Source organism: Calidris pugnax, unplaced genomic scaffold (genome assembly GCF_001431845.1).
Source record: "Calidris pugnax isolate Ruff unplaced genomic scaffold, ASM143184v1 scaffold107, whole genome shotgun sequence".
NCBI classification, from domain to species: Eukaryota; Metazoa; Chordata; class Aves; order Charadriiformes; family Scolopacidae; genus Calidris; species Calidris pugnax.
The window spans coordinates 2,141,489-2,155,692 of NW_015090901.1; the positions used below are offsets into that span (position 1 = coordinate 2,141,489).

The following is a 14,204-nucleotide window of genomic DNA, read 5'->3' on the forward strand; positions in this document are numbered from 1 at the left end:
GGCGCGCCCAGCTGAGCCAATCAGAGGGCTGCGTGCTCGGGCTGCGCCCCCAAAGCATGCTGGGAGTTGTAGTCCCATGTGTCTTCCCCCCCCCCGCAACCGCTTCCAGGGTCTGTGGGGAGCCCTCCACGGTGCGGCGGGGGGCTATGGACGGGCTGAGGCGTACAAACCTCTCCTCAGAGTCTCTCGGGGTCCGGCAGGGTATTTTCCAGGTGTAGCTGGGTGCCGTCCCGGCGTTGCCGTGGAGGTGTCGCGGAGTGATGACGCCACCGCGGCGCCGCGGGGCATGCTGGGAAGCGTAGGCCGGGGGAGCCGGTCTGAGGGGATGGCGGCGGTGCTGCTGCCCGACAAACCTCCGCCTGAGGTCGGGGCAGGAGGGCCGGGGCAGCTCCCAGCGCCCGGGCTCAGCTTTCCCAGTGAGGGGTCCCTCAGCAGCCGGCCAGGCCCCGGGCTGCCCCGTGCAGGGAGCCCAGGCGGGGGGATGCGCCCCTGGGTGATGTTTGTCCGTAGTTGTCCTGGTTTGAAGTAAAACAGAACCAATTTTCTCTTCAGGAATTTTACTTTTTTAGCTAAGCTTCTTCCAACTACCTCACCTCTCTGAAATTAGCAGCATGCCGTGCAGAAATTGTTTGCTCTCAGGGCGGTAAGCCCTGATTATGCCAGGGAACGGTATGTAGGGAGGCTCCTGCTGATACTTCCTGCTGTAACAGCCAAGGTCACCTCACGGTGTTATTTTCCCCGTTGGAGGAGGAAAACCGTGGTGGCACCTGTGGGGAGGAGGGGACAGGACAGGGGACTCCAAACTGACCAACAGAGTGTTCCATCCCATTGGCATCAGGCTCAGTATAAAAGCTGAGGGACCAAGGGATCAGCCTCTTCCTTCAATGGCCAGTGTCCGAGGAGGACTATTTGTCTGCCTTTGATCCTCATCCATTCTATGATCTGTGCGTTCCTGACTGCAGATCCAGAATCCAGTTCCCCTCCTCACTGAGTCACACAGAATCAGAATGATATGGGGTTGGAAGGGACCTCTGGAGATCATCTCTTACCCCCCTACCAAAGCAGGGTCACCCAGAGCAGGCCCCACAGGAACATGTCCAGGGGGGTTTGAATGTCTCCAGAGATGGATACTCCACCACCTCTCTGGGCAACCTCTGCCAGGGCTCTGCCACCCTCATAGGAAAGAAGTTCCTCCTCATGTTTAGGTGGAACTTCTCATGTTCAAATTTGTGCCCATTTCCTCTTGTCCTGTCCCTGGGCACCACTGAAAAAGCCTGGCCCCATCCTCCTGACACCCACCCTTTCAGTATTTATAGGTGTTGATCAGATCCCCCCTCAGCCTTCTCTTCTCCAGACTAAAAAGCCCCAAGTCCCTCAGCCTCTCCTCAGCAGAGAGATGCTCCAGGCCCCTCATCATCTTTGTAGCCTCTGCTGTCCCCTCTCCAGCAGTTCCCTGTCCTTCTGGAACTGGGGAGCCCAGAACTGGTCCCAGTGCTCCAGATGGGGCCTCCCCAGGGCAGAGCAGAGGGGCAGGATGACCTCCCTCCACCTGCTGCTCACACTCTTCCTGATGCCCCCCAGGATGCCACTGGCCTTCTTGGCCACAAGAGTTCAGTTTGGGACTTCCCTGGTGTCTGCTGGTGACATGATCATCATCCTGGGATATATATACAAAACTGTATAGAGCTAGTATGTATTTCATTATTTCCTTTTTATTTTTTTATTAATATTTTCATTAGAATAGTTCCTTTTTAAACTTGTGAGTCTCTTTTCTCTTTCATCCTTCTCTTCCTGAAGGGGCCTCCAACAGGGCAAATAACCATGCGCTACAAAACTGTATCATCTCAATGTTAATATATGTGTTTTGTAACACTGTGATGCTGCACCACTATGATGCTGTAACCATCAACAAGCATTTTTTTTAACACACAGTTACGCAGAAATAAAAAAGTAATTATGCTGCGAGAAGGGAGACAAGGGCTTGTGGTTCAGAGGCAGAAACAGAGTAGGGAAAAACACACAATACTAAAAAACCTTGAAGGTAAGAACATGGGATGAGAACAAGGTGGAAGATGTCTGGTGGGAGCAGAGCAGGCAGGAGGGAGGGACACCTGGGGAAACCTGAATAAATCCAATCCTAAAAAATACAATAAACTGTATTGTAGTTTACAGAGGAGATTCCTCTCTCTCTAGAGGGTACGGCAGAGCTGGCTGCCAAATAAAGGAAGTCTTTTCTGCTGTACAAAAACCTTTAATTTCCCAAATTTCATACAATCACAACCATACGTAGTAGTTACCTGAATTGGACTTTTCTTTAAAACCTCTTGGTTGAGAGTTGTCTTGATAGCTGTAAACTGCAAAAATATAACCTTCTGCTGCGTTTGTGATAGACTGTAGACAGTGAGGAGGGGAAGGAGATCCTTCTGGGATGGGATTCATCGACCTTTGTGCCCATTTCCTCTTGTCCTGTCCCTGGGCACCACTGAAAAAGCCTGGCCCCATCCTCCTGACACCCACCCTTTCAGTATTTATAGGTGTTGATCAGATCCCCCCTCAGCCTTCTCTTCTCCAGACTAAAAAGCCCCAAGTCCCTCAGCCTCTCCTCAGCAGAGAGATGCTCCAGGCCCCTCATCATCTTTGTAGCCTCTGCTGTCCCCTCTCCAGCAGTTCCCTGTCCTTCTGGAACTGGGGAGCCCAGAACTGGTCCCAGTGCTCCAGATGGGGCCTCCCCAGGGCAGAGCAGAGGGGCAGGATGACCTCCCTCCACCTGCTGCTCACACTCTTCCTGATGCCCCCCAGGATGCCACTGGCCTTCTTGGCCACAAGAGTTCAGTTTGGGACTTCCCTGGTGTCTGCTGGTGACATGATCATCATCCTGGGATATATATACAAAACTGTATAGAGCTAGTATGTATTTCATTATTTCCTTTTTATTTTTTTATTAATATTTTCATTAGAATAGTTCCTTTTTAAACTTGTGAGTCTCTTTTCTCTTTCATCCTTCTCTTCCTGAAGGGGCCTCCAACAGGGCAAATAACCATGCGCTACAAAACTGTATCATCTCAATGTTAATATATGTGTTTTGTAACACTGTGATGCTGCACCACTATGATGCTGTAACCATCAACAAGCATTTTTTTTAACACACAGTTACGCAGAAATAAAAAAGTAATTATGCTGCGAGAAGGGAGACAAGGGCTTGTGGTTCAGAGGCAGAAACAGAGTAGGGAAAAACACACAATACTAAAAAACCTTGAAGGTAAGAACATGGGATGAGAACAAGGTGGAAGATGTCTGGTGGGAGCAGAGCAGGCAGGAGGGAGGGACACCTGGGGAAACCTGAATAAATCCAATCCTAAAAAATACAATAAACTGTATTGTAGTTTACAGAGGAGATTCCTCTCTCTCTAGAGGGTACGGCAGAGCTGGCTGCCAAATAAAGGAAGTCTTTTCTGCTGTACAAAAACCTTTAATTTCCCAAATTTCATACAATCACAACCATACGTAGTAGTTACCTGAATTGGACTTTTCTTTAAAACCTCTTGGTTGAGAGTTGTCTTGATAGCTGTAAACTGCAAAAATATAACCTTCTGCTGCGTTTGTGATAGACTGTAGACAGTGAGGAGGGGAAGGAGATCCTTCTGGGATGGGATTCATCGACCTGGGCTTCTGTTTTTATCCTGAGGTGAATCTAAGTTGACCACATTTTTCCAGTGATTCCCAAATAAACCTGGGAAGCCACCCCAGATGCAAATATTCATAACAAGCCACCCACACTTAGTCAGGTGGATCCCACTGCTTCTATTTTCATTGTGTTTTACACCAGCAGCACACGACATCTTTACACTTCGGGGAAAAATCACCGAGAAAACACTCTTCTCCCTACTGTTCTCCTCAAGGCATCCTTCACCTCTTTGTTCCTCAGGCTGTAAATCAGGGGGTTCAGCATGGGGAAGACCACGGTGTAGAAGGCAGAGACGACTTTGTCTGTGTCCAGCGAGTAGCTGGAGCTGGGCCGTAGGTAGGTGAAGAGGAGGGAGCCGTAGAACAACCCCACGGCCGTCAGGTGGGAGGTGCAGGTGTAGAAGGCTTTGTGCCTCCTGTCCGCCCCGCGGATGCGGAGGACGGTGCTGAGGATGTAGGAGTAGGAGACAACGATGGCGAGGAAGGTGCTGGTTTGTATGAAGCCGCAGAGGGTGACGAGGAGGATCTCGTTGACCCGTGTGTTGGAGCAGGAGAGCTCCAGCAGCGGGGGGATGTCGCAGAAGAAATGGTTGATCACGTTGGAACCGCAGAACGACAAGGTGAAGGTGAAAGATGTGTGGACCAGCGAGGTCAGGCCCACACTGAGATAAGCTCCGGCTACCATGGAGGTGCAGAGCCTGCGGGACATGGCCACGGTGTAGAGGAGAGGGTGGCATATGGCCACGTACCGGTCGTAGGCCATGGCAGCCAAAATGAGGCACTCGGCATCAGCAGAGGTAGCAAAGAGAAACATCTGGGTTGCACAGCCAATTAAAGAAATGGTCTTCTGCTGTGCTAACAGATTCACCAGCATCTTGGGAGCAATGGCAGTTGAACAGCTAAGGTCTAAGAAGGATAAATTGCGTAGGAAGTAGTACATGGGGGTGTGAAGGGAGGGGTTGAGCTGGACGAGCACAACCAGGCCGATGTTCCCCACCAAGGTGGTGGCGTAGACCAGCAGGAAGAGCCCAAACAGAGGTAGCTCCACCTCCCGCCGGTCGGTGAAGCCCAAGAGGATGAACTCGCTCGGCGCGGTGTAGTTCTCTTTGGGCATTTCATCACCACGTGTTTTGGCTCCGTAGACGTAAGGTTTGTCAAGGGGGGATCGGTCAGTCCTGGTGGGTGAGCAATGCACAGACACATTAATGTCCTTCACAAGACAGAGATAGCAGAGATGTGACCATCTCACCCAACGTCAGAGGGGGAAACCGGTGGCTTAGATGGTGCCCCTTGAAAGGAAAGCTTCAGAGGACATCCAAAGAGAGCTTTACAGACATGCTTTATATGTGGAATTCCTTCCTGTATATTCCTATATGTATATATATTTATGAAATAAGACCTCAGATGGGATTCTATTTGAGAGCTAGACCATAGTGCAGGCATAGAATAAACTTTGTATGATACATCACTTGAGGAAAAACATATTATTTTAGTATAATAGCTGCTACACGTTTACCTGTGTGACCAGTAGAGTAGGGAGTTCAGGCACAGTTAATAACAACCTGAGGCAGCGGGGAAATTGAACACTGGAGAATGAGAATAAAAAAAAAAAAAAAAGGATTGAAATGCTGGAACATAAGCGGATTTGATTTGATTTTATTTTTTTTAGACAAAAATAAATGACACAATTAGTTTGGAACAAACAAAAATCACCGAGTTTAAAATGACATGAAATGTTGCCTCTCCTGGGATTTCTTACAAATATTTTGTGGGTTTATGTTCCCAAGGGTGATTAATTCTTAAGGAACTGATGAAAAGAAAGCCATAAATATTGGTTTTAAACATTCAAACACAAATATTTTTAAGTTTTCCAAGCAATTTTCCCCATTTTTTCTTTGTTTGGCTGAAACTATTAATTGAATTTGAGTTGGATTCAGTCCCCTAGAAAATTAATTCTGGGTGTTAATTTTACCTTTCCAGAAAAAGTGCATCATTTAATTCAACTTTCCAAAAGTTAAGACACGTTTCTACTGATGCCTTTAGAAATTCCAGGCAGGGCATGGAATTTTATATGTATATCTTGCTCACCTTCATATTTACAGGAAATATAAAGATTAGAAAAGGACATGTAGTAAAATAACTGCTAACACAGGTCAGTTAAATAACGCTGTAAACATCAGTGCTATGTGGACAGAGGCACAGACAAACCAGAAATGTTCCTGAAAAAGTAGTAATACTAATAATAATATTATAACCTGATTTATTCAGGGTAGGATACAAGGTGGTTACAGTAGAGCCTGAGGGTTCAGCTCTCAGCACTGTAGCTGCAACAAACCTCACCTGTATTTTGCTTTTCAGAGGTTGGTCCAAGTCCATCATCTTCAGCTCCATCCACAACCATCACAGAGGGGTGGGTGGGATTCGTTGTCTCCTTACATGGGTGGCTGTTGAGGAGAAGGCAAGCCTGGGTGGCTGATATAAATCCACTCCAAAATTTACCCTCCAGTGAGATGAATCCTATTTTAGATGGCTTTGGTTTTTTTCAAGGTCCTTTATTCTTGGTGCATCCTCAAATCTGAATAATTTTCTGGTGAAAGTGAAAAAGAACATTTCTGCCCTGAAAAACATTCCATGCTTAAGCACATGTGGCTGTTCCTTCCTATTTTCAACTTTTGATCATGCTCAGAAATTAAGGCACAGAAATTGTAGCAGCTGCTAAAAATTCAGTGCTCTCTGATGAAGACCTGCAAGAGATTTCAGTTCCCAGATAAAAATTTACATACAAATATTATAAAAAAACCCCACAAAAAACCCCAAACAAACCACCAAAACCCAAATCCCTTTTTTTAAAAGATACATTCATATTTTTTTTTCTTTTGTTGTATTGTGATGCAGCAACACATTTCCTTTAGTGCATCTGAAATTCAACAAAGCAACTGACTTAAAACAATTTCTACACAGCATCCTGAATAGAAGGAAATTTTACTCCTTAGGAGACTTACCTGCCAGACAAATACCTGTTTTTTTTTTCCTGGATGCAGGAAGTGTTTCTTTTGGGGAACATCACAGATTTTGTATCTTCCTTTTGGACACAGGAGACACATGTTCTCAAGGGATGAGCAGAGCAAACCACACGCGACTGAGGTTGTCTCAGGGTGGAAATGTTTCAATGAAATGATGCCCGTTGAAGATATTTTAAGCACTTTTGGAAATGCTTCTAATATTTCCTTTGACTGGAAACCCATAAACAGTGTGGGTTTTTTTTTTTTTTTTAAAGCATCAAACCAGTGGTGAAACAAGGATGGGGAGATGGGAGTGATGTGAGGAGATTGCTGGAGAACAGGGGAAAATTACCATGTTTGGACTGTTATGAATAACGCCTCTCTTTGATATTCTTAGTATGGGGTTCATCCCTCAAACAATTAAGAGTTACTTGTCTAAGCCAGACTTCTAGGCTACTCCTGTAATCCACATAGAGAAATAATAAATTATCCACAGCACAAACATCATAATTTTAGCTACTGTAGGCATTGCTGATGTTAGTTCAGGAGAGGATTTGGTGTCTCTTCTGATCCAGTTGAGCTTTCAGGGACCAGTCATGTGTTTTAGTATTAATCAACTCAGATGGCCACAGACTGTAAATTAGTAAAAACACATCTTAATGGTCCAAGAAGGAAGACTGCCAGTGATGTAAACTGCCTTAAGGTCAAATAAAGAAGAATGCAGACTGGAATTCAGTATTGCTTCATGGGAGCCACCAAAAACTTGAAATAGTGGTTACCCTCCCCTTCCCATCAGCTCCTTCCAGATCTCGTACAAAGGCTGAGCATTTCATGAGGCCAGTGTCCTCTGCAGCCTGTTGCTCCTGATGACCCCATGACTTAGAGGGTCTGTGGCCAGAGGAGAAATGTCATCTATGGCAAAGTAACACAAAATGGAAAGTCCGACTTACTGTAAAAATAAATTATAACATTCTCTAGAGAAGAACGTGACTCCTCAGCTTATGTTCTGGAGTTTGACTGTTGTTACTTGCCCTGGTTTGAGAGACACAGGATTAATTTCTCTTTCAGCAATTTTTGCAGTATGGCCCCTTCTAACACTTGGAAAAACTGCATTTTTAGAAGGCTCTGGTGTCTGAATTGGTGAAAATATTTACTTTATAGCCAGCTATGGTTTGGTGGTTTCAAGGTCGCAGTGTTTTGGAGCTCACCAGGTGCAGGGACGAGGAGGAACAAGACCCAGGCAATTGACCCAAACTGCCAACAGGATTATTTCATACCATGAACACCACATTCAATAGAACTCCTCAGCAAACTTTCCAATTTATTTCTCTCTCCCTTGATGGCTGGGATCCTGAGAACTCCTTGCCCTGGTGCTGGAGCCCTGAGCCCTTCCCTTCCTGCTGAAGCCACAGCACACACAGTGTCCCACACTGGCTGTTTCTTCAGGAACTGCATGGCTTCCTGGGATAGAATGGGCTGGGGATAGTCCTGGTGTATTTTATACTGGTTTTGGGATCAATACTGGTTCTTTAGTGTTGTTAATTATTTAGCTTTATTCTATTAAATCTTTATTTCAGCCTTTAGCTTTCCTTGTTTCTTCCCTGATTCCCCTTCCTGGGTGGGAAGGGGTCATCTGGTCTAAACAACAATAAATTGTTGTGAGTTCCTCAAACCATAAGACTACTTTTTTTCCCTAATGAGCTCTGTGTTTATGAACCAAAGCCCTGAGCATTCTGGAACCACTGCATCACTCCATGGGATCCCTCCGGGGCATCTCGAGCACTTCAGGGAAGTAGGTTGTGAAAGTTGATTGAGAAGACCTCACCATTCCCCTGCTGAGGGTGCATCCATCATCCATCCCATGGGGAGTCAACGCCAGGCGGGGAGGAGCAGAACCTGCCACCAGCTTACTTGATCCTGTGGTCAGGAGCCTCTCACAATGCCATCGTGCATCCAGCCTTTCCAGCAGCGTTTATTCCCAAGGAAAAGAAAGCATCATTTTTAATGTTAGTTTCCAAGGTAGGAATCGTATCCACAGCCTGAAATATTATAAAACCTGACAGACAGTTAATTGCATTGCTGTTTTATTCTCTATCCTTAGTCTGTACTTTAAACCTTGCACACAGAATGCACCTAATTGCAGTTTGTGCTCAAACACAGAAGAGTAAAATATTAATGAATGGATTTTTGTATAAGGAGTGCTAAGAACAAAGTCTAAAAAAAATTAATGTAGTCAAAGAGAGGAAAATTGCTTTGACCTGAGCTGGATTTTTTTTCTTGCTTTGGAAAACAGGAGAACAAGTGCTTGTGGATGTCCATTTGGCTTCTTTTCCTAAGATGTGGAGACTTTTGGACTCTTGCTCCTGGATGTTTGCTCATAGAGTGACAAGTCAGGTCAGTACTTGACAAGAGAGGTCTCTGCCCTCAGCAGGGTCAGGTCTGCGGTAGCTGCAATTCAGCCATTCTCAGTGGTTACAGCAGATGCAGGGTTGGTTCAAGACTTAAACACGTATTTAATGCTTAATCTCAAACCACCAACATCCACAAGAGTTCTAACATTGGCTTGATGAGCCCTGAAATGAAGGGTTACCACAAAAGAAGAATTATTTAACCGCATCAACTTGTCGTACGGGCTGTGGGGTTGGGCACTACAAGTAGTCCCACTGACCTGTCTAGAATTTCCTATAGCACAGAAAATTATTAGCAGCCAAGCCGTTGGGCTCTGCAAATTGTGATCAGCTGAACTGCTGTAACTGCCTGAAAGTGCAGTCTTAATTACTCCCAATACAATGCAAACAGCTTAAAAGATATTTCAGTCATTCAATTGTTTGCAGTAAGAAGCCCCACCTTGCAAGCTCAGGCATTCATTTAATACACCTGCAATTAACAGTGCTCATTTTCTGCAGAACTCTAAACAGAAATGTCAAATCAAGACCACAATCTGAAAACAAGAGGCATTTTTTCTTGAAGTCAACATTTGAAGAGAAGCGAAAAGGTAATTATGAGGTTATAGGGTTCTTTTCTTCGTTTCACCCATAGACAGGCTGTTATTTAAGATGCCTAAAAAGTGATGGTCTGATTTGTCTGACAATATTATCCCCTACAGAGGCAATTAATTTCACCATAAGTAGACATTTTAAGTAGTTTACATTAATTTTGCCTTAAAGTGCCTACTTCCTTTCTATGACTAACTGAAGCCTTGAAGGGCTACCTCAAACCTAGCTGTCCACCCAGGAAGGAGGTAACGTTAGGCGAGATGGATTCTGTCTTCAGTGTCAGCTCTTATGTTTCTTTCAATTTATACGCAACTCATTTCTTAACATTGGCCAAAACAAGTGTGATTTTGCCAGGACAAACTTTACAAGACTTTCCATTAGCACCAACAGGTTGAGGGAGGCAGGGCAAGGTCCGTGACTGCACTGCCCCTGTCTTCTCCTTTGAATTGTTATGTCTGGAATCAGCAAATGCACTCTAGTGAAATTATCACCTGCTTTTTAACACAAACTGCTTTTCTACATGGAAAACTTTTTTTTTTTTTTAAATGTGGGGGTATCATCCTGTGAGGACTTCTCAGAGCTGCATTGGCCAACTTCAATGTCATCCTTGGAAGCTGAGAGCAATTTATTACTCTACTATTTAAGAACAACAGAGCAGGTAACTAGAATCTTCCTGTTATTCCTCCTAGGCACCATGGACACAGATAAGCATTTGAGAAAAATTAACAATAGAACTAAGCAGGAAACAATTTGAAAAAATCAGAATGAATAACATATTTCTTCTCTTTCCTGGAACAATCTCAGCAGTGGAACAAAAGTAATCTTTCTTTAAGACTGTCATTACAAAAGGGTTAAATGCAGAACAGCAAGCTTCTCAAGAGAACTGAGTTAAACGTCCGTTCCTTATAGAATCATAGAATGGTTACAGTCTGAAGGGACCTTAAGGACCATCCAGTCCCATCCCCTGCCCTGGGCAGGGACACCTCCCACCAGACCAGGTTGCTCCAAGCCCCATCCAGCCTGGTCTTGAACCCCTCCAGGGATGGGGCAGCCACAGCTTCTCTGGGCAACCTGGGCCAGGCTCTCACCACTCTCACAGTCAAGAATTTCTTCCTGAGATCTCATCTAAATCTCCCCTCTTTCAGCGTAAAACCATTCCCCCTCATTCTATCGCTCTGCTCCCTGATCAAGAGTCCCTCCCCATCCTGCATGCTGACAGATTGGTTGCCATTAAAATAAAGCAGCATCCAATTGTCTTCTCCTTCATTCCTGCCTGACGTTCCCAGCATCATTACGACTTATTCTTCTATCCAGAGTTGTAACTTACTTCTCTTCTCTGATATTCCTCCCTCTTAAAAGATTCAGGTTCATTAAAGGGATGGTCAGAAGAAACAAGACAACTGTTGGTGAGTTTGTTCTCTTGGGAATCACAGATATTTGGGAGCTGCAGGTCATTCTCTTTGTGCTGTTCCTTCTGATCTGTGTCACCTCATTGGTGGGGAATCTTGGCATGATCGCATTGATCAGGCTTGACTCTCGACTCCACACCCCCATGTACTTCTTCCTCTGCCACCTCTCTCTGGTAGACCTAGGTAATTCCTCAGCGGTTGCTCCCAAAATGCTGGTGAGCTTCTTTGAGGACAGGAAAGCCATCTCCCTGCTGGGGTGTGCAGCCCAGATGTACTTCTGTGGAGTCTGCATAATCACTGAGTGTTACCTGCTGGCTGCAATGGCCTACGACCGCTACATGGCCATCTGTAACCCTCTGCTCTACGTAGCCACCATGTCCCAAAAGGTTTGTGTCCAGCTGGCTGCGGGATCCTACGTAATGTCTACCGTGAGTCAAACAGTGCTCATCAGCTCCGTGTTCAGTCTACACTTCTGTGGTCCTAATGTCATCAATCACTTCTACTGTGACATTCTCCCACTCCTGAAACTTTCCTGCTCCACCACCACTGTCAATGAACATGTGCTTTTCACCATTGCTACCTTTATCGCACTCAGCACTTTAACATTCATTGTTGTCTCTTATGGTTATATCCTCACCACTGTCCTGAGGATCTGCTCCTCAGAGGGCAAGCACAAAGCTCTCTCCACCTGTGCCTCACATTTGACCTCGGTCTCAATTTTTTATGGGACTTTGATCTTCACGTACCTCCACCCCACTTCTAGCTACTCCCTGGACCAGGACAAAGTGGTGTCCATCTTCTACACCCTGGTGATTCCCATGCTGAACCCCTTCATCTACAGCCTGAGGAACAAGGAGGTGAAGGACGCCCTCAAGAGACTCCTAGAAAAAGTTCTTGTTTCCTTTAGAAATCAAACTGGTAAAGAGGTGCCATAAAGTAAACCAAATAAATTTGGACATTCTTGAATTTCAGTCTCTGTTTGGCTGCTGAGCATTTAAACTAAAAGCAAAAAGACAACAGCAATCATGAGGACCCAAGTGCTCATGGATATCATTGCTACAAGATAGAGTGAGCCACTGGCTCCTTTCTTCTCTGTCAGGAGTGTAGCTATACTGTCTGAATTTACCCTTAAATCCACTAATTATACTCAAAGTCTTACACTCACTCCTTTCCCACAGGCCACTCCTTACTTTAAAGGCATGGTGTTCTTTGTGTTTTTCCACAAGGAGCTCTATCTTTCAGGCTGAGAGTCATCCCTCACGTTATTTAGTTGTTTTGGCAGGTCTTCAAGAGGGAACGATGGAGCAAAGAGGAGATCCATGTCCTCATGGATGTTTGCTAAGAATAAATGGGGGCTAACGTGTTTGAAACCAGGAACATTTCCAATTGACAGCACAGCCCAAGCCCTCAGAGCCAGATTTAACACTACTAATGAGCAGTGCTGTTTTAAGATCAAATAAATGAATGCTACTTATGCACGTTCCCCAGATAAGGTTCAGCAATTGGACACAGCTTGATGCAATCAATTCTACATGACATCTTTGGCTTAAGGTCATCATTCAGATGTGGTAGTTACAGGAGTTGGGGGTAAGCAAACAAGAAAACAGTCTTGAAGGAGGGACTTTTTTTTATTGGTTATACTAAAGCTGACCAGAAACTTTCATAAACCAGCTCACAATTCTGATGAAATTGTGATGTTTCTAGAAGAGAATTTAGCTCTGTAGAGGTTTGCAAGAATTTTTTCCCCCTTTGCTGATACAGGAAACCCATCTATTTAAAAAAAAAAAAAGCAACATAAAAACCCCTAACAAACAAAAAAATTGCAAGTACCAGCTGTGGATTTAAATAGAAAATATCATTTAAGATGATGGGTCACTACTCACAAATATTTACTCATTAGCAGAACCAATGCCAGACCACACCACATCAACTGAAGCTCTTAGGAGCAGCAGAGGTCTCAAAATACATGTGGGGAAGGTCTTCACATGCCCCACGCTTAGGGAAAATTAGCTGCATATTTCACCTCTTTGATGATGAGGTGATCAGGGCCAAGTAAATATGAATTGCCCATTTCCCTGTTAGATACACAATAACATGAGACATGAATCTTAGCCATGGAACAGAGTGGTTCCTACAGCTGTGACACAATGTTCATCTTAGAAGAGATATTTAGGAGGGTGACTAGTCCCCAGCCTGACGTCAGACTCACTGAACAGACCGTGAAAAACTGGACATAACATGAGAAACCACTGGATGGTGCACAGCAAGGAGCTGTCAAATTAACAGCACCGTGATGGATGGGCAGATTTCACCAATGGTTGGAGGGCACCAGAGGCACTAGAGATGGGCAGGCTTCACAGATGGTTGGAAGGGAAGCGTTGGGCACCCTTTGGGGAGCAGACCCTCACAAGGCCAGCAGCACCAGCAGGAACATCACATAAGATCTAGTTTACCCAGGTATCAGAAATAGCAAATTCAGGTAGGAATGTAGCAAAACTGGAATGAATGTAGGGAAGTGATCATGGTGGGTCATTTATTTGGGAGGAGACAATGGTGGAGAAACCGAGGCATCATGGGGGATGAGGGAAGAGCAAGAATGGGACAATGAGTGAAGAGAGGTGTGGTCTGACCACCACAGCTAGTCCCATCCTCTTACTAAATTATTTATGACTGCTTCTGCCAACAACTGGATTTTAGATCTTAGAAAGTCTTTTGGGAAGGTGAAGCAACTACATGCCAGGTACAGGCAATGTGGTTATTTCACCATAGTCAGCTGGGACATCAAAGTGAATGGAAACCTTCTATCCACGTGGCCATGGACAGACAGCAGAAAATGCACACACCTGGAGGAATGAGAGCTCCTGGTCACTTCTACTGTATGTGATAGGTTGGGAACAGAAAGAAAATAGCTTTAAGGAGAGGTGGAGAAGAACAGACTCTAACCCTAAACCCAAGAAGTTTTGTGAAGAAAAAGGAAAGGGATTTAAAATTGAATATATTCAGGGATATTTTGTACCTGGTTTAGACAAACTGAAGAGGTTTTCCTCTTGGAGTCTGTGGAATTTCAGAAGTAGAGGCACGTTTCTGCAACATGTCCACATGGCTGCTGTCAG

General features: G+C 45.0%; 2 protein-coding genes across 2 annotated transcripts; one reads left to right on the plus strand and one right to left on the minus strand.

Moving 5' to 3' along the window:
• Positions 1-3,615: 3,615 nt before the first annotated feature.
• Positions 3,616-4,798, minus strand: LOC106891961 (olfactory receptor 5AS1-like). The gene has a single exon (XM_014948800.1). The coding sequence runs from the start codon at positions 4,796-4,798 to the stop codon at positions 3,860-3,862; it is 939 nt and encodes a 312-aa protein (XP_014804286.1). The 3' UTR covers positions 3,616-3,859.
• A 6,171-nt stretch (positions 4,799-10,969) lies between these two features.
• On the plus strand, positions 10,970-12,026 carry LOC106891908 (olfactory receptor 154-like). Its single transcript, XM_014948738.1, has one exon. The coding sequence runs from the start codon at positions 11,061-11,063 to the stop codon at positions 12,024-12,026; it is 966 nt and encodes a 321-aa protein (XP_014804224.1). The 5' UTR covers positions 10,970-11,060.
• Positions 12,027-14,204: the final 2,178 nt, after the last annotated feature.